General features: G+C 40.1%; 3 protein-coding genes and 1 non-coding gene across 6 annotated transcripts in view; 1 reads left to right on the top strand and 3 right to left on the bottom strand.

Moving 5' to 3' along the window:
• mtrr (5-methyltetrahydrofolate-homocysteine methyltransferase reductase) overlaps window positions 1–11603 on the bottom strand; it is an 18237-nt gene extending 6634 nt beyond the window's left edge. Inside the window, exons 1-10 of one of the 3 annotated variants that reach the window (XM_035655005.1) lie at window positions 11458–11603; window positions 10781–10925; window positions 10431–10584; window positions 10140–10257; window positions 9494–10010; window positions 9296–9409; window positions 9038–9194; window positions 8809–8897; window positions 6310–6490; window positions 1819–1861 (exon numbers count right to left, since the gene is read on the bottom strand). In XM_035655005.1, coding sequence (XP_035510898.1) covers window positions 1819–1861; window positions 6310–6490; window positions 8809–8897; window positions 9038–9194; window positions 9296–9409; window positions 9494–10010; window positions 10140–10257; window positions 10431–10584; window positions 10781–10924 — 1517 coding nt within the window. In that variant the 5' untranslated portion in view covers window position 10925; window positions 11458–11603. Of the gene's footprint in view, window positions 1–1818; window positions 1862–6309; window positions 6491–8808; window positions 8898–9037; window positions 9195–9295; window positions 9410–9493; window positions 10011–10139; window positions 10258–10430; window positions 10585–10780; window positions 10926–11052; window positions 11150–11435 lie in introns of those variants that run through there. The other 2 variants (XM_035654998.1, XM_035655013.1) reach the window with 2 other exon arrangements.
• Window positions 11604–11740: 137 nt separating this feature from the next.
• cct5 (chaperonin containing TCP1, subunit 5 (epsilon)) lies at window positions 11741–16243 on the top strand. Its single transcript, XM_035655024.1, has 11 exons — window positions 11741–11990; window positions 12393–12453; window positions 12696–12860; window positions 13713–13911; window positions 14078–14270; window positions 14596–14745; window positions 14838–14957; window positions 15138–15323; window positions 15418–15555; window positions 15670–15850; window positions 15946–16243. Exons 1-11 carry the CDS (start codon window positions 11886–11888, stop codon window positions 16071–16073), a joined length of 1626 nt encoding a protein of 541 aa, XP_035510917.1. The 5' UTR covers window positions 11741–11885; the 3' UTR covers window positions 16074–16243.
• Window positions 16244–16285: 42 nt separating this feature from the next.
• cmbl (carboxymethylenebutenolidase homolog (Pseudomonas)) lies at window positions 16286–18455 on the bottom strand. Its single transcript, XM_035655034.1, has 6 exons — window positions 18316–18455; window positions 17865–18079; window positions 17657–17764; window positions 17444–17586; window positions 17103–17194; window positions 16286–16889 (listed from the first exon to the last, which is right to left on the bottom strand). The coding sequence occupies exons 2-6, from the start codon at window positions 18077–18079 to the stop codon at window positions 16710–16712; spliced, it is 738 nt and encodes a 245-aa protein (XP_035510927.1). The 5' UTR covers window positions 18316–18455; the 3' UTR covers window positions 16286–16709.
• Window positions 18456–19108: 653 nt separating this feature from the next.
• On the bottom strand, window positions 19109–19182 carry trnat-agu. Its single transcript has one exon. It is a non-coding gene; the product is annotated as a tRNA-Thr (tRNA).
• Between the last annotated feature and the right edge of the window lie 811 nt (window positions 19183–19993).

The following is a 19993-nucleotide window of genomic DNA, read 5'->3' as shown; positions in this document are numbered from 1 at the left end:
TTTTTTTTTTTCTCCAAATTAGTTGAGATACTTCACAACCTTTCCACATAACCCCTGGTAAGTATAGCAGGTAGTACAACCTAGGATAAAGGTTACCCTGGTTGGGAATAACTGATCTGCAGAATGACATTTATTATAGAAAAAATAAAATAAAAATACAGCTAGGAGTGAGCAAAAAATAACTTCCTGTCTGTCTTGCTTCAATAAAACTGTGTCTCCCTCCTCTCCATTCCAGTCTACACTGCCGGCTGAAGAACTCTCGCTTTCTCATCCTTCACTCTCCAGTTCCTGTGGGCCACTAGAGACCTCTATTGACCACAGCATCAATAATGCAGGCCTCTAATGTCTCTGCACCATCTGATAAACTATAGCCACCATCTCTCCTGTTCGTTCACTATCTCTCTGCAAAAACAGACACACACACACACACACACACACACACACAAGCAGCTAAGTGAGGAACTAATGAGAGGAGCGGATAAGTTTTGACATTGCGTTAGATGTTGCTGTTCCACATGAGCTTTAAAGCAGACCTAATGGGTACTAGCTTAACAGGAAGAGCAAATCAATGACTGGCTAAGTGAGGCAAAAAGAAGGAGCACTTGGACCTATTTAAACTAAGTACAACTTGCTAAAAGATACACAATATTTACAGTTCATTCATTTGTGCATGTTTTTCACCCATTACAGAGCTTATAAGTGAATTACATCCACAAATGTTTTGTTTCTATTTAAAATAGTTTCTGAATGTCTCCCTAAATGAAAGTTCATTTGAAAATGAAAAATTTATATTATTCATGGAGCTTCCCTTTGATGTTATAAGAAACCCTATCGAATGTCAGCTTATTTGAAAGCTCTATTCACCACTGTGAAAGAGTTGGCAAAATAGCAGATCTGCAGCAGAAAGCAATGCATTTCCTAGCTGCCAATAGTGCAGCATCAATATATATTATATTATGCGAACTCGACTATCTTGTCTAGTAGTACCTAATAAACAAAGTTGAGGATTTAGCAATATATCAAGATGCAGATACAGGGATAAAATAGCCACAGATTTAAAAAATGAGTGATAGGGTTACAGTAAAATATATATATACACAGAACTACCTCTTTTCTTCTTGCAACACCACAAAAAAATTACATTTCACAGTCTTAGTCTTATGCATCTTCTTTTTGTGTATAATACCTCCGATACAACATCTTGTAAATATTATGAATATTTATGAACTTTGAGACACAGTCCCCTTTGTTAGTTTCTATTTGGCAATCACGTTGCCATTTAAGCCAAACAATGTCTAGATTTTCTGATGTATTTGCAATAAACGCTGCATGATTTTCAGAAATATTGCATCTTCTTCATTATTAAGAATACAGTCACGCTTGGAAGAAGATGGCTGCTTAAGAGACCCCTGAGGAGAATAAATTAGGGGTCTAAACAAATGAGCGGAAGGGAGGTCATATTTCTGTTGCAGTCACCATTACAAAAAGATAAAAAAAGGAGAGTTTGTAAATGTAATTCCTCACTTGTTGCATGTCCAAAAGTGGTCAGTTTCACAGATTCTTTAACTCCAAAATTAGGCCAGTAAATTATATGGAAACACATCCAGTAATTCAATTCTTCTCCATTAACTACTCTATCTTTGTACAATTTCTTAATGAAGGCTTATTTTTCAGCTAGTAGAAATTAGGAAGACAGACTGACATACGTACTCATATGATATTTGTTATTCCAAGTAAATGATGCCATAAGAGAACATCTGTGCACAGTTTCATGCAGTACAAAACGTAAGCTGCATTCTTATTTTTCTGTCACCTTACCTGGCTGCTGAATAAGGCCTGGGCTGCAGTTTCGGCAAATGCTCTGAAAGGCAAGCACAACTGTCAATCATCCTGCTGTATTGCTAAGATACTGTTACACAGACACCCATGACAGAGAGGAGACAAAATAAGTGAAAGTCATCTTGGTCCATTGAGACATCCTACCTACCAATCTATCCTCAGTAACCCCCACCCAGGTTACAGTCTTGTTTCTAGGACACACTTCTATATTTATGAAATTACAAACTCAGGGTTATGGAATCCCAAGTGTCCAGATGTGGAGCCAGTAGGAAACAGATTGCTTATGCAGACCTTATTTCAATGCCAGCCATGAAGGTGCCCTCTTTTGGGTAATATGCTGTGTGCATTGCATCTGTGAGGATGTGTCAGAGTAATCAGGAAAACTTAGAAGAGTTCTAGATAACTTTTCACCCTGTAGCACAAAGATTAGCCATTCGCTACACTATTACCACCACCAACTATTAGACATGGGCAAAAAGAATGAGAGTTGTGTGATGTGCTAGTTATGTACTCCCTTACATTTTATTTGTATCTCAGTGAAAGATGAACCTGGGAAAGTAAATCTGCACCATATGCACCAGCTGAGGCCTTACAATAACACATTTTTCTGCTAAATTGCTTAGAAAGACAAACAGCTGGACTAAATCTGCTCTCTCGTCTCTTTCTGGATTTCTCCGATATCTAAACAGCTCAGGGTGTCAGCCAGACAGCTCTGCACTTTGACATCCATTTCATCTCTTTGAGCTGAAGATTTTTATTTTTTGTATGGTGATGCATGAAACACTTAAAAGTGAGTTTCAAACAAAAACACAGGCCTCGCCCAAACAGCAGTCTTCTACTACGGTTTCATCCAGATTCCCTCAGATACTAAAAGACAAAAAAAAAAAAAAAGTTCAAGGGCTCTCACTTTTCTCACATTTTTAGAGAGTAAAGAACAGTGGGCTACTGACATACGGGCTAAACCAAATCTGCATATATTTAGGATGGTAAAATATGGGGAAAAAATATGATATTTCTGTTGTTTACAATTGATCTAAGAAGCAAAGACCTTTGTGCTCAGTTGAGAGTACTTTACCATTCAATGTTAGACCGTACGTCAGTGTGAAAGAAGAACAGCATCTGCTGCCTCAAACATATAGAAAACAAGTTTGATTTTGTTGTTCTATTTACACGCAAAACACGATGGCCCGGTTCTAAAACTTTAGGCTTGTTGCATTTCTTTTCTTTCTTCCGTTATTCTGCATCCAACTTTTTGTACAAAAACATGGTATTCAAAAGAATATATATATAAAATGTTATAACTGATGTTTCTCTTCTGGTTTGGTATTACCGGAAGATGATTTTTGATGGGTAACTGCTGATTATTTCCTTAATCACTCTGTCTATAAAATGTAAGAAAATATTTAAAAATATCCATGACGATTTCCCACAGCCCAAAAGCCCAGATTGCTTGTTTATTCTACCAACGCTCCAAAACCCAAAGATATTCAGTTCACTATCATATGAGAGTGGAAAAGCAGCAATCGCTTACATTTGAGAACCTGGCACCAGAGGATGGATGAATGAACTAATTGATTAATAAACTAATCTTCGCAGGTCTATTTTTGATGTTTGATATGTAGTAGTATCTTGGGCCAAATGTTTGGCAAGACATGGGGGAAAAAATTTAACTTTAGTGAGGACTTTCATCCTGAAAAAGAAGTTTAAATGTTAGGACATGGAGGCCTGTAATGTATTAAAGACTGGAGGGCAGGAAAATTTACAAGGAGAGCCACGATTACACACTGGCCTTGCTTTATTCTAATCACTAGGCTATATTTCGTCATTTGTAAATAAATCTTAGCAATTAATTCGGACTAAGTTTCGATGCAATGGAATTCTTGTTTCTCATATAAGGGCAGTAAGTAACTCCCTGAGGGGAAAATCGTTTTGGACAAAATTTATCACATATAACATATCCAGCAATCCTTTCTATCAGTGGAAACACACAAACACACACACACACACACACACACACACACCTCTCCATCAGACGGTGTATCATGTACGTTAACACAATCCTCTGCTGCTGCACGATGCTCGAGTTCCTGCCTTTCTATCACAGAGTGACAGCACATGTCCGAAACAGAGGACAATCAATCCATCATCTCACATCACTGCACCATGATGATACTGCTGGTAGATACAGAGGATATATCACTTTTAAAACCTCTGAGCACAAAGGTTTTTTTTGTTGCAGTGAGTGGCTTGAGGACACACCTTAAAATATGCAGCTTAAAAAAAAGATCTCTGTTCCAAAAAATACAGTCCCAGGGTCCCCGATATGTTTTCAGAAATGATCATTTTCAGGGGTATCATCGATCATTCTGCACAACAATATAATCTATTCCATCTCAAAAGTCTTTCTGTGCTGCAATTTATATGCAGAAGTACAATTTTGGTGGGAAAAAAATGAGATAGCAATGTGGTTGAACATAAAAGTTATACTTCTTAAGATATATGGATAGTTTCTTTGGCTGCAGATGGAATTAGGGGAAAATTAAGGAGGTTGTTAGCATTAAAGCATTAAAAGGAATTCTCCTTGGGAAGATTTTTCCTTTTTTTAATAGACTACAAATGCTAATTTCAAGAGACTTCTGAGAAAAGGACCTGCAAGCTCATGGTTTTCCAAAACCATTTAAAAGTTTTCCATGGCATTTATTATATCTTAAATGAATAAAAATGGAATTATATGTGATATACAGTGTGTTCTTTGTGACCAGGAAACCTTATTTTTAAATTTCAAGCTTCTCTGGAGAGGGGGGGGGGGCACTTTACTTTAGTTTGCTTTAATTTTTTCCACAGGTCACAATCGGGCTAAAGAAAGAAAAAAAGAAAAAAACTGCACCCTGGTACAATTTCATTTGAGCCCTGCGGTAAAGCAAATTGAAAAAGATGCTCATAGACAGCATTCAGCTCTCAGGGGCTGTGACCCCAAAGTTTTTCATCTGACCTACTATGTGAAACAATGGACCATATAACAAGAGAGCTGACTCTGGGAAGCAGGTATCTTTCTCAATTTGTACCCAGCATTTACTTTTACACCCAGCCTGCACTTGGCCAAAGACATTTGGGCTTAAAAACATCTCTCCTCATTATTTATAGTTAGTGTATAACAGCGTAAACTCTGATCAGCAAACACCTCCCCTTCGGTCGGGGTAATGAACCACGAACAGAGCAAAAATTGCAGCACTGTACTTTAGCAGCAACAGACTGAGTCAGAGATGACCATTAACCTACGATCCAAACTGACCCTGCTCGCTTGTGTCCTTGCAAAAGCTCAATGACTCACCAGTAAACACCACCCTGTCCCCCAAATAACAGCTGTTGCCCCCGAAGGGCCTCCAACACCGCATTTTTCACGAGGGCACGATTGTCGCGATTCCCAATTTCTGCATCAGTTCACCACTGAAAAAAAAGGTGCTGTGGTTGGCAAGTAGACCAAAAATAACTGACACTGGGGTAAGCCAAGAGCTGTGACACAGCTGTTTTAGAGGACAACTCAACTTGTATGTAAAGCTGTAGCCAACTAATTTCACTGTCTGGTAAGTTTCAGTCAAAGCTTATTAGATCTATACTGAATGACTGGCCAACTATCTTAATGAGCTGGGAGAAAATGGTACTTTTCTTACAACCGTTGGCTCAAAGGGTCAAATTGGGGTTGGTATCGATGGCTGACAGCAGCAAAAATCGATCAATATTATTAACAGGGAGGGATATAATGAATAAACTGTGAAAATGTCTCTTGACTTGCAGCTACAATACTGCCAATACAGTCACAGAAACTGTGACACAAAGACCATATTTGGTCAACATGTACTTAAAAATGAGACAGCGGAATGAGTGTTGATCCTTTGGGGAGCCCTCTGATATACGTTGTCTGACCATTCAGTATAATTAAATGAAAAAAAATCAGCCCTAAGACTTTGCTCTCAAAGCAAGCTTTACTGGAGCTACAGTGACCCCTACTGGAAGAAATTATCCAGACAGACAAACCAGCCTGAATATAATAGACAGACTTGACATAACCTGAGGTCTTTTCAAAAGTGAAATAAATTGAATGAAGTAGTTTATTCCACTGATATTTTGTGCAGGTGCAGTCTAAATCCCAATCTTATGTCAATCACTGTGATCCCATTTGCTTCAGGCAACACGAAAGTCTGCATTTAATTAAATATGCATGTATTATAATAAATTTGTAAACAAACTGAAAGAAAAAACATCTTAACAATATGCCATAATATTAGTCACTGAGTTTTCTCATTAGTCACTGGATGAATGTTGCACATTCAATGCACCTATTTGCTATGTGACATGAAGATTAAGTTAAGTGTATGTCGTACATCTAGCAAGGACAGTTTTACCCCAAAAACAAGATTGTTATGGACCTTAAGAGGTCTGAGTGAGTGAGATAACAGCAGGCACGCTGACCTATGAGGAGGCTGAGAGGAGGCGAGCAGGATGGGAAAGCTGCGAGAAGCTCCAGGACACTTAGGCTTGGGTCTCTCACATACAGGTTGTAGTCTGCGGTGCCTTGTTTACTGCAGAGCTCCTGCAGTCTCCTCCTCTGCACAGCGTCCCCTGTATGCTCCACCAGCGCTCGAAGAAATGCCTGACAAAAGAGGCAGAAATCAGAAGTGAAGTAACTTGGAGACTTTTTGCAGTGATATGAAAGTTTTCATTCACAGAAAAAAACAGGCATTTAATACATTTTCAAAGACTGCTGGAGGACAAACTTCATTGTGGCGTTGTACACAAGACATATAAAAAAAAAAATCTTTTCTACAGTTTTCTAATTAAATGAAAACTGTAGTGGTAGACCGTGACACCAATCCACTTACGGAATATAGTCATTTTATTTCCCTCATAAAATTCTCATTTTAGACATTTAAATGTATTTATCACTACAGAGAAATGAGCAGAGACAAATAGGCATTCTTATAATCCTCAAACAAAATTCTTTAAAATCCAGTAATGCAATCAATTCATATGTTAAATGTACAGAAGAAGCTGCTGTTTAACTGGTATTGCATCAATTATTGTTAATCCTCTGGTAGGCTGTGGTGTTAATTAAAGGATTTAATGTAGAAGTATTAAAATACAACTCCTGAAGAACTTTTGGAGTGATTTTTACTTTATTCTGCAAACATTAACCACTCTGATACAGTAATCGCAACTTCTGAATATTTGTAATGGGTAAGTGTTCTGTATAATTTCAGTGATTCATTATAGTTTATGAGGGCATGTATGGAGAGATTAGTGGCACATTCTTGTAGCTTGCACTGGAAGAATTATTATCCCCATCTTCCAATCCATCCCGTATAGACAGAATTTCACAACTATTTGACTAGTGTCAAAAAATAGTGTCTGCATCTGGCACAGTCTCCGCATGGATTCAGTAATAATATTCATATTTATCTCAACAGAAATGGCAAGCCAGCACATGCCAAGTATATCTTTCTGTATCTGCTGCTGTAGATTATTGGGAATTGCACTTACTAAGGCTGAGGTAATTATCTTTCACTATCCTAAAAAATCATGGAGCATAAAGATTATAGTGTTGTAGTAAATGCTTTAGTAAAACAGATTAACTGCTCGGATTACACAGACAGGTGTTGTAAAATGAAACTCTCACTGCCTTGTAAGTCTGTAGTAAAAGTTTGACCTGAAACTGTCCATTTGTGTGCAGGAATTTAATAACACAGGGGAGAAAGTGAGACACAAGTCTTATATACAGCAGGGAAATGAACTGATGGTAACTGTTACAATCAGGATGTACTACATATACTTATGACACATTATCAATTTGATCTGATAATCAGGAGTAATGTTTCCCTTAATGTCACTTAATTCATCATACTGACTAAGCAATATCTTACTGCATAACATATCAAATGTTATTACGCTGTGTGCCATTAGGGATGGTGTGTTGCAAGTGCTGTGTAATTCTGCGCCTTGAGCAATGCTGCATGCTCAGCTAGCAATACTTAAAATGTTGTATTGATTAATAAGCAACTGGATTGCTGCCATATTTTGACATTTTACTAAATGTGTCCCTTTTGTCATTCAGTGTGCTGTTTACGAAGAACTGTAAATTACTGATGCAGCTCATGCCAGAAGGAAATTAATGGTATTTATTTTGGTCTCTGTAGATAAGAAAGGATCGTTCTAAGATAACGAAAACACTATGATTCTTATTTTCAGGTGATTACACACTAATGAAAATATACCTATGAATATTATATTATATGAATATATGCTAGTAAATGTTACACACTGGACTTTTAAATAATGAACTTAACTTGCATGGTAAAAATCAGAATGATGGTGTAATACGGTGGAATAAATAACTTGAAAATAGACAGGAAGGTACACAAATTAGTCACTTTAGTAATATTAGTATAAGTATGCTGCAAATGTAATGATGAGGAGAAACTTGCACAGGGTACTGCGTGGCACTGCCAAAGCGCAAGACTGTGGCCATTTTACATTTCTGTGCACCAAATGTGTTAATCTTCATTGCCACAGAGGACCAGGCAAGTTTAATCATTATTTCAGCCTAGTACCTACAATTAATAAATCCAGTCTTGCCTGAGCTTATCAAACCAAACTGTGAAGCCATGCAAATGTGTCACGACAGACTATTTAAGTACCCATTTGCCTGTTCAGTAAGCATCGTAAAATAAATGGGAACATCCGTGTCAAAATATAATTGCACTTCTTCATGAGATAAAACACACTTTTCTCCCAGTTTTGACAACACAAATAAAAGCGGTGCACTCTAGCTGCAAAAAAAAACAAAAATGACACTTAAAAAATTGTTTCCCCTCTTATTATGCTGATACACTAAAACAAGTATGGATGTCATAACAAAAAGTGTCCTGGCCACAGAACTTATAAAGTAGGTAGCTGTATGTGGATATACAGTACCTTCTTAGGAACGTGTCTGATCTCTAGACACCATGTGAGCAGGTACAGCAGAGAGATGTTCTGGGGAATGTAGGGTGGCACCTGGGCACCTACAACCAAGAAGGATAAAACATTTGAGAACTATTATAATGGGGTAGACATGAATGTCACAAACATAAGAATCTTTTGAAGAAAAAAAATGCAACGTTACAATTGTAAGCATAGGGTGCATGTTAAAGCCCCACTTTACCTCTTTTCTTATTGTCTTTACGTAGAGAAATGTGTACTCTGCGGTTCCTCTGGTCATGAAGGCCCAATCTGCGGAGCATGTCCTCCACCTCAGTGCCATTGTTTGGGCAGAACACATCAAACGAATCTCCTGGCTGATGTGTTATTGTTGGGTAAGCCTAAAAATGTACAAGAAGCATTAAAAGTTCAAATCTCAAGTTGCAATTTAAATCTAAATTCATACTGCAGGTTTAGAAAAATGTCAAAAAGTCAAGCTTACAGAGATGTCCAGCTCTAAGAGTAGGGCCATCTTTACTGAATCTCCTCTGGTCAGCTGAACTGCCCTGGATATGGGAACCTCATAAAGAGTGTCTTTGTTTAACAGTCCATCCATCTGAAAGAAAAAATGTATGACATAAAGGGGTGGATATACAGTAACAGCACAAATACTGCTTTTATCTGCAGCATCATTCCTCACCTGTTCCACAGAATCCACCTCCTGAAGAGAGACATCCAGGTACACAGGAGGTAGAGCAGGCACATTGAGTGAGGACTCTGACAGTGGCGGCAGGGAGCGTGTCAGTGAGGCTGCCAATTCAACACGAGGAACTCCAGTATCCTCGGTCTTCGTCTCTGGTGCTGATGTAGAAACACTGGCATCACCGTGAGACTGGGAAGCCAACCCAGGGCTCCCTGCAGGAAGAGCTGGCCTGAGATCAGAAACAGCAGTCTGTGTAGCAGAAGCTGAAGGTGAAGCAGCAGATGCAAATTTAGAGATCGGTTCTACGGATGCTCTGACCGACTCGCAGTTTTGGCGCTCAGTGATGCTTAAGAGGTTTAGTTGGACATCTGGTATGGATGAATCAGGAGTTTCCTGTGGTGAGTCCCCTGCTTCTCCTTTCAAGTAACCAGTCCTATCAGAAGCCATTTTTGATAAGGCTCCTTTGATTGCTTTCCACAGTCCGTCTAGCCAGGGGTCCACAACCACCTCCAGCCTGGAGAGAAGAGAAGTCCACACGATTATACACACATAAGAGTAATAAAAAATGAGGAAAAGAGACGGTAGGTTAAAGGCAAAATGCTGAAAGCTGGATTTATATACTTCCTTTCTCTGCAGAACTTACCCTACACCATCATCTGCATATCCCGTTGCATAGAATTGTTTGGCTCCAAGTTCCTGTAGACGACGCTCAATTGTCTTCCCACAGTTGCAGAAATTTGCATAATTTGTGTCTCCTAAAGCTGGAGCATACAGAGGAAAACAGATGAAGATTTTCTCAAGCCAGCAACTCTACCGAACAGTAAACACTGTGCAGTGCTCTGTATTGTAATGATTAACACAAATATGTCCCCCATATTGGAAGATGAACTGCAGGAAAAAAAAAGCTACCTCAGGCCTTCATAATAGAATTTACCTAAAAGTGCATAGGAAAGGTGTTTATAGTGGTCAGTGGAGAGGGTCTTCTTCTTGATGCGCCTTACAAATCGGAGGGCATTGTCTGGCGGTTCCCCATCTCCAGTAGTAGACACAATAAAGACCACTGGGGCATTCTCCTTCTCCAAATTGTACTGGAACCAGTTATATGATTAATCAGTGAACGGTCTCCCACTAACCCATATGAAACATTGCATTAATATCCACAAAAATCATCAGGCAACATTACATTTACTGAGATATTATTGATGTGTTATTGTGTGCCTGCAGCCATGCCTTAGAAGATCTGCTTCGTGGGGGAAAAAAAGGGATATAATGTGCAACAGCTACCTTCTCATCCTGGCTCAAGCAGCTGAGCTCAGCAACCAGTCCGTGCTCCTCTGCCCCCTCAGCTACCCCCTCTGCTATGGACTGCGCCTGGCCCTTCTGAGACCCGTACAGCAGCACGAACCGAGGCTTTACTTCACAGGGCATGCTGGAGCGGAAACACAACATCGTTTCTAGATTAAAAACAATACAGTCAAAGCAACTGCTAGTGAGCTTATGGAAAACTCAAAGCATTCCAGCTGCCGCCCTGTGTTTTCATGGATACCTCAGCTTACCTACATACTGCAGCACATGTTGACAAGTGACAGACAGACAGACAGACTGCCACAGAACAGCCCTGACAACCCTGAGCACCAGAAAATACCCGGACGTTGCGTCATTACCAAAGTCCATGTGGAGTCCAGCGTGTCATTTATCTTTTTATATCTAACGCTATTAACAAAAGCAACCACGCCATAAAGCTAGCGGAGTTGAATGTTTTTAGCAACATGTCAGCTACTAATGACTGACAACTAATAATAATCACCTCTTGACACACGAGAGACAAGTTCGGTTAGTTACCGACATCTGGATGGTGTCTTTTCGAGCTAAAGTCAGCCTCTTAGAAACTAAATCTTAAATATTATTAGAAGCAGATATAAAGACTATGTGGCGTTACCTGAAGATATGTTTTATTATACCTTTTCCAAACAGCTGTGGAAATACATACAGTCCGGTCCTTCCCATGGAATTTTATCAACACTGGGATTCTCGCGAGATCAGGGCCCTGACTGACATTGAACGGGATCGGAAGATACCAAATTACCAAAAGATCGTTTTACATCTACTCTTAAAATATGGCGTAGGAAAAGATTGTAATAATTTTCTGAGTAATTTCACAGCAGTTCTGTTCATTGTGTGTTGTGTCATTCCGGATCACGGGGTGTTTAAATGTGTATTAAGACACAGTTAACGGTACTTGGTTCCGCCCTCCCCGCCCGTGGAGCCTTCCAGAAGTCGCCTGCAAACCCGTGCGGCTTGCAGTTCAGCCACACTCCAGGTTTCCATCGTAAAAACTCATTATTTTACAAGTTGAACTCCTGCGAAGTGTCCTAATTCATCGGTCAACATGTCCGCTATGGGGACACTAGCGTTCGACGAGTATGGGAGGCCGTTCCTCATCATTAAAGACCAGGATAGGAAGACACGGTTGTCCGGCATTGACGCATTGAAGGTACAATGGGCTAGCTAGCATGGCACGTTGGTTAGCAAGTTATTCATTTCCTATTACTTGCATGACGTTAGATAAGTCGAGTGTATACAGTATGCTTTGTCTGTATAATGTTAAGATGTTTAATCATACTCTCAGCCGACCAGCTAACCTGTTGTTACAGTAGCAAGACGATAGCATTATCCAAATTAACAGTCATGCTAACATTGAGGCCCATGTGCTTTCTGGGTGTTGCTACACAAGGCTGTGCCCAAAATGGACATTATGGATGCACAACATTTACATATTTAGGTTTCAACTCTTTGTCGCAAAAGGCCATTTCACTATTCTTTGTCTTCGGTTAAAAAAAAAAAAAAAAAACGTACTTAAAATGTGAGCTGATGTGGAAATGTTTGTGTTTTGCAGTCTCATATTATGGCAGCTAAGGCAGTGGCGTCAACGCTTAAAACCTCTTTGGGACCTAATGGTGAGTATGAACCAATGCAGTACAGTCACATCTGACTTCCTGTCAAAACCCGTTAGCATTTTAGGAGACTAGATGAGTGCATAGATGCTGAGCTTCTGTGTAACTTCAGTTAAATGAAATATATTTGACTACTGCTTTCTAAATGCCATATCCTTCCCACGCTTAACAGTTATTTTAATCTTTTAGCTAAGATCACGCATGTCACTCCCCCTGAACCATTTTTTTCCCATTTTCGCATCCAGGTCTTGACAAGATGATGGTTGACAGGGACGGAGAGGTCACTGTCACCAATGATGGAGCCACTATTCTCAGCATGATGGATGTGGACCACCAGATTGCCAAGCTTATGGTGGAGCTCTCCAAGTCCCAGGATGATGAGATTGGTGATGGAACCACAGGAGTTGTTGGTAAGGGAAAAGACGACGAGGGGCCTATGGTGCTTTTATTGGTTGTAAACCTGGATTTATACCTTTTCTTTTTTTTTATTTCAGTTCAATCTGGAGTTACATCTTGAACATATCTGAAATATTTACATTGCATGTAGTAAATGACTTACAGTCTCCCAAGATCCTCACAAATGGGTTCCCCAAGTTCACCTTCCCATTGAGATTTTATTGAGGGTGAAAGTGCCGTCAGCGCACTATAAGTGGTTGATATAATACCCTTGAATGATAAAGGCTTATCTAATATGTGGTCAGGATTTATACCTTTCTGACAGGTGATCTGATGGTCCTAATGCAGGGTTTCACTTGTTTATACATCATAATGCAACCCTAGGTTTCTGAAAAGAAAACAATACTCTTTTTTTTTTTTTTACTCATTTTGAGACAGTGATAAACATGCCAAGGCTCACACTGGAAATGTCTCCACTAGATAAAGTAAACATTCAGTGTTACTATAAAGAAGAAAATCATTCATTGTGAAGCAACAGAAACTTGTGTGAATACATTTTATTCAGGTACTTCATCTTTAGTTATTAACAGTGGTGTGCTACAATATAATAAAACCCAGTATTCATGAGTTTCTGTGCACACCATCTCACTTTCTCGATGCATTGAGGATGTAATCTCATAAATACACTGACAATTTTAAGCACCCTGCAGTCATATCAAAACAAAACTGTGTGTTTTGGGAATATGCTACATCAAATTTTAATGTACCCGTAAAATTGTTGCAGCTCTGAGAACCTGACACATTTCAACCATATTGCAGCTATTATTGATATTGTTGTCTCGCTGTATTTTCTCCTCCCTCCTCAGTGCTGGCTGGGGCTCTGCTTGAGCATGCTGAGCAGCTGCTGGACCGTGGAATCCATCCCATCAGGATCTCCGACGGTTATGACCAGGCCGCACGTTTTGCCATCGACCAGCTGGACAAAATCGCAGAAACCTTACCCTGCGATCCCAACAACACAGAACCGCTCATTGAGACCGCCATGACAACACTGGGATCTAAAATGTGAGTCCAGAGTTTGTTACTATATTGCTACAGTACAATTTACAGAAATAGGATTTTCTCTCTCTTAAGATTAGATTTGGCAAGAGATAGTTTATGTATAGTAATGCTTTTATTGTGTGACATCAGCTAAAGTATCGTATCTTAAAGTTAAGCTGTTGTCTTCCAGTATCAACCGGTGCCACAGACAGATGGCTGAAATTGCAGTGAATGCCATCCTCACTGTGGCCGACATGGAGAGGAAGGATGTAGACTTTGAGCTCATCAAGATGGAGGGCAAAGTGGGAGGCAAGCTGGAGGACACACAGCTCATCAAGGGAGTCATAGTTGACAAGGAGTTCAGCCACCCTCAGATGCCCAAGGTACAAACAGATGATGTCATCTGATCTCTCTAATTTCATTTTTGATTAAACTGATGTCTGACATCCATCTATATATTAAATTGTTATATATTGGAAGATAACAAGCAGTTCAATGTGAATCTAATACTATATATTTATTGCATAGAGAAGGAGGAAAATGTTCGAACAGTAAAAAAAACTGTAATTTGAGTTACAGCTCATAAGGACACTGTTATTTACTTAATAGCTGCACAGACAAACACTAAAGGTTATATTGCATTTTCATTATGTGTGATCACTGTAATATAATGATGCTAACACCTGTTTGTTTGTGTCCCCCTCTCAGATTCTGAAAGATGTTAAAATTGCTATCCTTACCTGCCCATTTGAGCCCCCTAAGCCCAAGACCAAGCATAAGTTGGATGTGACCTCTGTGGAGGACTACAAAGCCCTTCAGAAATATGAAAAGGAGAAGTTTGAGGAGATGATCCAACAGGTTAGTACTGCAGCGTTGAAGGTACTAGAAACTGATTTCTTCACATCTACGTTGGCGCATGTGGCTAATCTTAATTTCTCTTTCTCTTTTAGGTCAAAAGCAATGGCGCTAACTTGGCCATCTGCCAGTGGGGCTTTGATGATGAAGCCAACCACCTTTTGCTGCAGAATGAGCTGCCGGCTGTGCGCTGGGTCGGAGGGCCTGAGATTGAGGTGAGAGATGCTTGAAAGAATTCCTTTATGTAAAGTTCTTCTTCAACAAAATATTTTCTCTGCCTTTATCACTTCAATCAATCATTTATTCATTCATCTTTAGGATCACACAGTGTTGATGAACAAAAAGTATTAAGTAGTTTTGTTAAGCACCCGATGTCAAATGTGTTTTCTCTGCAGTTGATTGCCATAGCCACAGGAGGCCGCATCGTGCCACGGTTCTGTGAGTTGACACCAGAGAAGCTTGGCACAGCTGGTGTAGTGAAGGAGATCTGCTTTGGCACTACAAAGGATCACATGCTGGTTATCCAGGAGTGCAAGAATACTAGGGCCGTAACCATTTTCATCCGTGGAGGCAACAAAATGGTAAGCGCAAATGTGACTTTTACTGTATGTCAAGGTATCCATTTTCAGTGTCTGTCACTCTTGGTTCACCTTTTTATTTCATCTATCTCATTAGATCATTGAAGAGGCAAAACGCGCTCTCCATGACGCTCTGTGTGTAATTCGCAATCTAGTGAAAGATAACCGTGTGGTGTATGGAGGAGGAGCTTCAGAGATTGCATGTGCTCTGGCTGTCAACCTGGCTGCAGATAAGGTGAGAACCACTAAAACCCACAGATACTGAACCGAGCAAAAGAATTAAGTATGGTACTCCTTTTAGAATTAGAATACATGTGTTTCTGACTTTTTCTGCCCCCTTCCTTTCTAGTGCCCATCATTGGAGCAGTATGCCATGAGGGCATTTGCTGATGCTCTGGAAGTAATCCCAATGGCACTGGCTGAGAACAGTGGGCTGAATCCTATCCAGACCATGGCAGAGGTCAGAGCCAGACAGGTCAAAGAGTCCAACCCCTTCCTCGGCATCGACTGCCTGCACAAAAACACCAATGGTGAGGAACCAGCTGTCAGATAATCCCAACACTGGCCTTTTAAAGTCAATGCAAGGCATGATATCAAATGGCTTCTTTTTTTTGCTCCTACACAGACATGAAGCAGCAACATGTGGTCGAGACCCTGATTGGCAAGAAGCAGCAGATCTCCCTGGCTACTCAGGTGGTCAAAATGATCCTGAAGATTGACGACATCCGAAGCCAAGGAGAAAGCGAGGACTGAAAACCTCCTGAAACAGGAGCTGGGCTTAGCTCTTCTAGAGGTTTTAGGCACTTCCCCGAGCACCATGTCAAAACCGCACTGCATATTGCTATTTATCATTTGATACAAAATGTTCAAGCTGTTGTCGCTATCAAAGTCACCATTAAAATGTTGGTCCGTTGAAAATTACAGACTTTGTAGTTCTGATTTCAAGCACCAAATATTGAACCTGATGATAATACGTAACATCTTTATTTGTGTATTCCACTTTGGTTGTACTTTACATGTCTTCTAAAAACTAGACAGTTTACATTAGTTGGCAAGCTGATGAATAAAAAGTGTCATTCACAGTTTTTATTTACTGCTGGCTTTCTTACATTAACGCAACCATATTTGTTTTTGGCACAAGACAAAAGTGCAAAACAATTCCGTTCCTTAATATACATATGTGAACATACAGACCCTCAAAATGAAATGTACAAGAAACAACTGCAATGTCACCAATTAAATAAATTATGGCTAACCATCACTATTCTCAGCCTGCTGTAACTACCACCTCTACATTTACATTTTCGGGTTTTCATCCTGTCTGTGAGAGTTTGTATGGTATGTGTACAAACTCGTACTCCCTGCGTTACTCTGTCTGACCTTTTGTATTTACATGTACTTGTTGAGCCAGTTGAGCATGTCTGTCCTGGCCTCCTGGATGCTAGGTTTGTCCGTGGGGTTGATGTCCTCTCTCTTGCGGTGGACAAACCCGTGAGTCTGGCCAGGAAAGATCTTCACTTGGTAATCGACTGTGCATTTCTCCTTCAGCTTTGCTTCAAGGACGCTTACCTGGGGAGGAAAATTATGTAAACACAGGTTACCAATGGTTACGTGATGTTTTAAAGTGAAGAGCTGCACCATAGAGGTTCCTTGTGCCATTTCTACTTTCATACTGACAAAAATGATTGATTGCTGGTGTATTTCAACATACCAGAGGTCTTATGACGTTGCTGCAAGGGTACCATTTGGTGCTTATGTACCAGTAAGTTCTTGCATACTAACCTGGTCCAGAGGGATGACCTCATCTTTCTCCCCGAAGATGAACAGAGTCGGACTCTTCAGCTCATACCTGTCCTCTCTTTCACGGACGATTCCTGCACAGTATCACATGGGCCCATCATAAAACCACTGCACAGCCACTAATACTGCACGCCTTGCTGCCTGAACTACAAATCTAAATGATGTTTGTCCATTTTTAGATGTGAGTAGTCCTTTACTACTGTATCTGTGCAAGAGCTTTGTACCACTGCCACCAAGACAGTTCTGCACATTTGTGATGTATCTTTTTGCACCAAACAACGTATTTTATAAACAAAGATTGCTGACAGATATCTATGACATACCATAGACTGACACTCCAGCTTTGACCTCTGGATATTGCAGGGCAAGGTAATGTGTGGCAACCCCTCCCCAGCAGAAGCCCACTGCTCCAATGTGTTTGGCCCCACACTGCTCCTTCAGGTAGCTCAGCACTGCATCAACCTCTCTTGGGAAGGAAATACCATGAACAGAATGTCTTATGCATGCTGAAAAGCTGAAAATGAGCTTTTAGATACTTGTTTATGTTGGTCGGCTTTCTGTCTTCAAGCCACTCCTGAAATGTGGACCAGTCATGTGATGGACTCCAGGGCTCCTTGCCAACATAAAAGTCTGGACAGACAGCACTGCTCGGAGCAGAACAAAGGCAGAAGGAATAACTGTTATTGGCCGACCTGACTATCACTCACTGTTTCTGCTATGGACAGTACAGTGATGTTTACTCACATGTATCCGTTTGCAGCCAGCATATCAGCCATGTATCTGGTGTTGGGAAGCTCCCACCCATAGATGTCTTGTATGACAATAATGGCCTTGTCAGATTCAGAGGATGGTTTCACTACATAAGCCTTGGTGTGCTCAATCTGGACCTCCTCGCCCAGCCCCCCATAGTCCATCCGATCACCAATATCACAGGGGCATGGCTTGGCTTCATTTGCCATCTGCTGACAGACAGTTAGGAAATCAGCTGAAGAGAGGGGGATATCAGGGTGAATTAAAAATGTCACTTCTCTGTCGTGTGCTTTGACATGGCAGTCATGATTGTGGAAGCGTTTGCGCAACAGTGACAAAGCAATTTGAAAAAAGAATTGACTTTTTTCTTTTCTTTTTTACAGTATTTTCCTCTTAGCCGCAAACATAATCATCTGAAAATCAGTTAATAGAAACAGAGACATACCGTGTCGCTTCTCGATTTTTCGATGAGAGGAAATAATCTGAAGTCTTGTGCAGGGCTCCAAAACTTGCAACCAGGTCGTGATAGTGAAGCTGGTGAGATCAATGGCAAAGAATACAATTCCTGCCATGACCTTCAAAGTAAAAGCTGCAAGTTTCTAACGAACTCTCTGAGTAGCAAAGCAAGGGTGGACTCTACATTAAATTAAAATGTCATTGCTGACAATAATAGTTAGCCCATTAACAATAGTTTCTTATATCTTTGTGGTCTCCTTCTTTCTGTCAATCCAGCCATAAACCATTTACACATTTAAAATGACTCTAACAGATTAAACATACAATACAACCGGTTGAGTGCCATGAAGAGCTTCTCTGCACAAAGGTTGACCAGTTGCTGACTGGATCCTTTTACAGCAACCCAGAAAACATAGTTCAATTCACATGATAATTTCACCCTAGTTTAATGTTTGGGGCCTACATTTCTGGCCAAATAAATGCCCACTGCTCATAATTAAGACATTTCGATATTGTGCAGCTTATGTTCTTTTCTTTGTCTTAAACACCGCAGCTTAAATGCATTTTAAATGCCCTTACGAAGCGGATTTCACTTTGTCTTCCCCCCTCTGTGTGAGAATTCTTGCAGTCAAGAATAACCACCATACATCCGGCACCTTCCACTGTTTCTTGCTGGCTCGAAAGAAGACTTTAGACAAGGTTTAGAGGGCCAAACAACGACAGAAAACAGCCTCCAAGTTAGTACCTTGTAACGCTGTTCTCCCTCAGACGTGCCTCTCAAAAGGCACCGCTGGGATTCGAACCCAGGATCTCCTGTTTACTAGACAGGCACTTTAACCAACTAAGCCACGGCGCCGCTGACCGACGGCACATATAGCAGACAAGAATTTCCTTCCAGGCCCCGTGTTGTTTATTGAGTTGTAAAAGTTTAATAAAAGCTATCATTAACTTGCCTACTTTCGTTTCCCGATCAAGGCTCATTATCTCTACGATACAGTATTCTCATATCACCACAAGCTCTGGTGTTAAGAGTTCATACAGGGACACTAATGGATTAATATTGTCTATGCTTTCTTTTACCAAAAATTGTAATGGGTTATGGTAGGGTTAAAAGATGGGTTAGGGTTAAGGGCTCATGGTAATGGTACAGTAATGGTAAAACATAGAAAAAGTGATTCATTGGAACTAAAATGAAATCAATCATTATAATTGAACTGTCAAAGAGAAGGAAAAGTGTGCTGAAAGGGTAGACACATGAATTCCAGATAGACAGAGCAGTTTTAATGTAAAATACAATAAACTGGAGAGTAATTAAAGCGAGTTCCAAATGTAAAAAAATTACATTTTAAAAATCATTGTTTTTCATAATAAAATACCCACATCAAGAAAGAAACTTCTCACAAAATGGGCCTCAGTATTTAAACCTCAAACTTTTCTCTGGTTTAGAACCGAGCTGCAAGTCAATTGTTACATAAAAGTTGTGGGTTCGAGTAGTAACCTGCAGATGTCGCTGTTTAACATGGAGGGATATTTAATACCCACTTTACACAATAAGTAAAAGCGAAGAAATTAAGAACCTTTTCTCCAATGTACATACAGAAATACATTTTAATACGTATTATGTGACATAATTACAATATATAAAATACACGGCGTTGATTTTATAG

This window comes from Morone saxatilis, unplaced genomic scaffold, assembly GCF_004916995.1.
Source record: "Morone saxatilis isolate NCDOM2014 unplaced genomic scaffold, NCSU_SB_2.0 Contig0, whole genome shotgun sequence".
NCBI lineage: Eukaryota > Metazoa > Chordata > Actinopteri > Moronidae > Morone > Morone saxatilis.
Note: the sequence above shows the minus strand (reverse complement) of the source record. Positions and strands in the feature narration are given on the sequence as shown.

Bases quoted from the DNA above. Each gene is read 5' to 3' on its own strand.
- cct5 (XM_035655024.1), top strand. From the start codon at position 11,886: ATGTCCGCTATGGGGACACTAGCGTTCGACGAGTATGGGAGGCCGTTC. The intron at 14,746-14,837 runs GTTAGTACTGCA...TTTCTCTTTTAG, and splicing joins TTGAGGAGATGATCCAACAG to GTCAAAAGCAATGGCGCTAA. The intron at 15,324-15,417 runs GTAAGCGCAAAT...CTATCTCATTAG, and splicing joins TCCGTGGAGGCAACAAAATG to ATCATTGAAGAGGCAAAACG.
- cmbl (XM_035655034.1), bottom strand. From the start codon at position 18,079: ATGGCAAATGAAGCCAAGCCATGCCCCTGTGATATTGGTGATCGGATG. The intron at 17,195-17,443 runs GTATGTCATAGA...GATACTGTGCAG, and splicing joins AGCTGGAGTGTCAGTCTATG to GAATCGTCCGTGAAAGAGAG. The intron at 16,890-17,102 runs GTTAGTATGCAA...TTTCCTCCCCAG, and splicing joins AGGTCATCCCTCTGGACCAG to GTAAGCGTCCTTGAAGCAAA.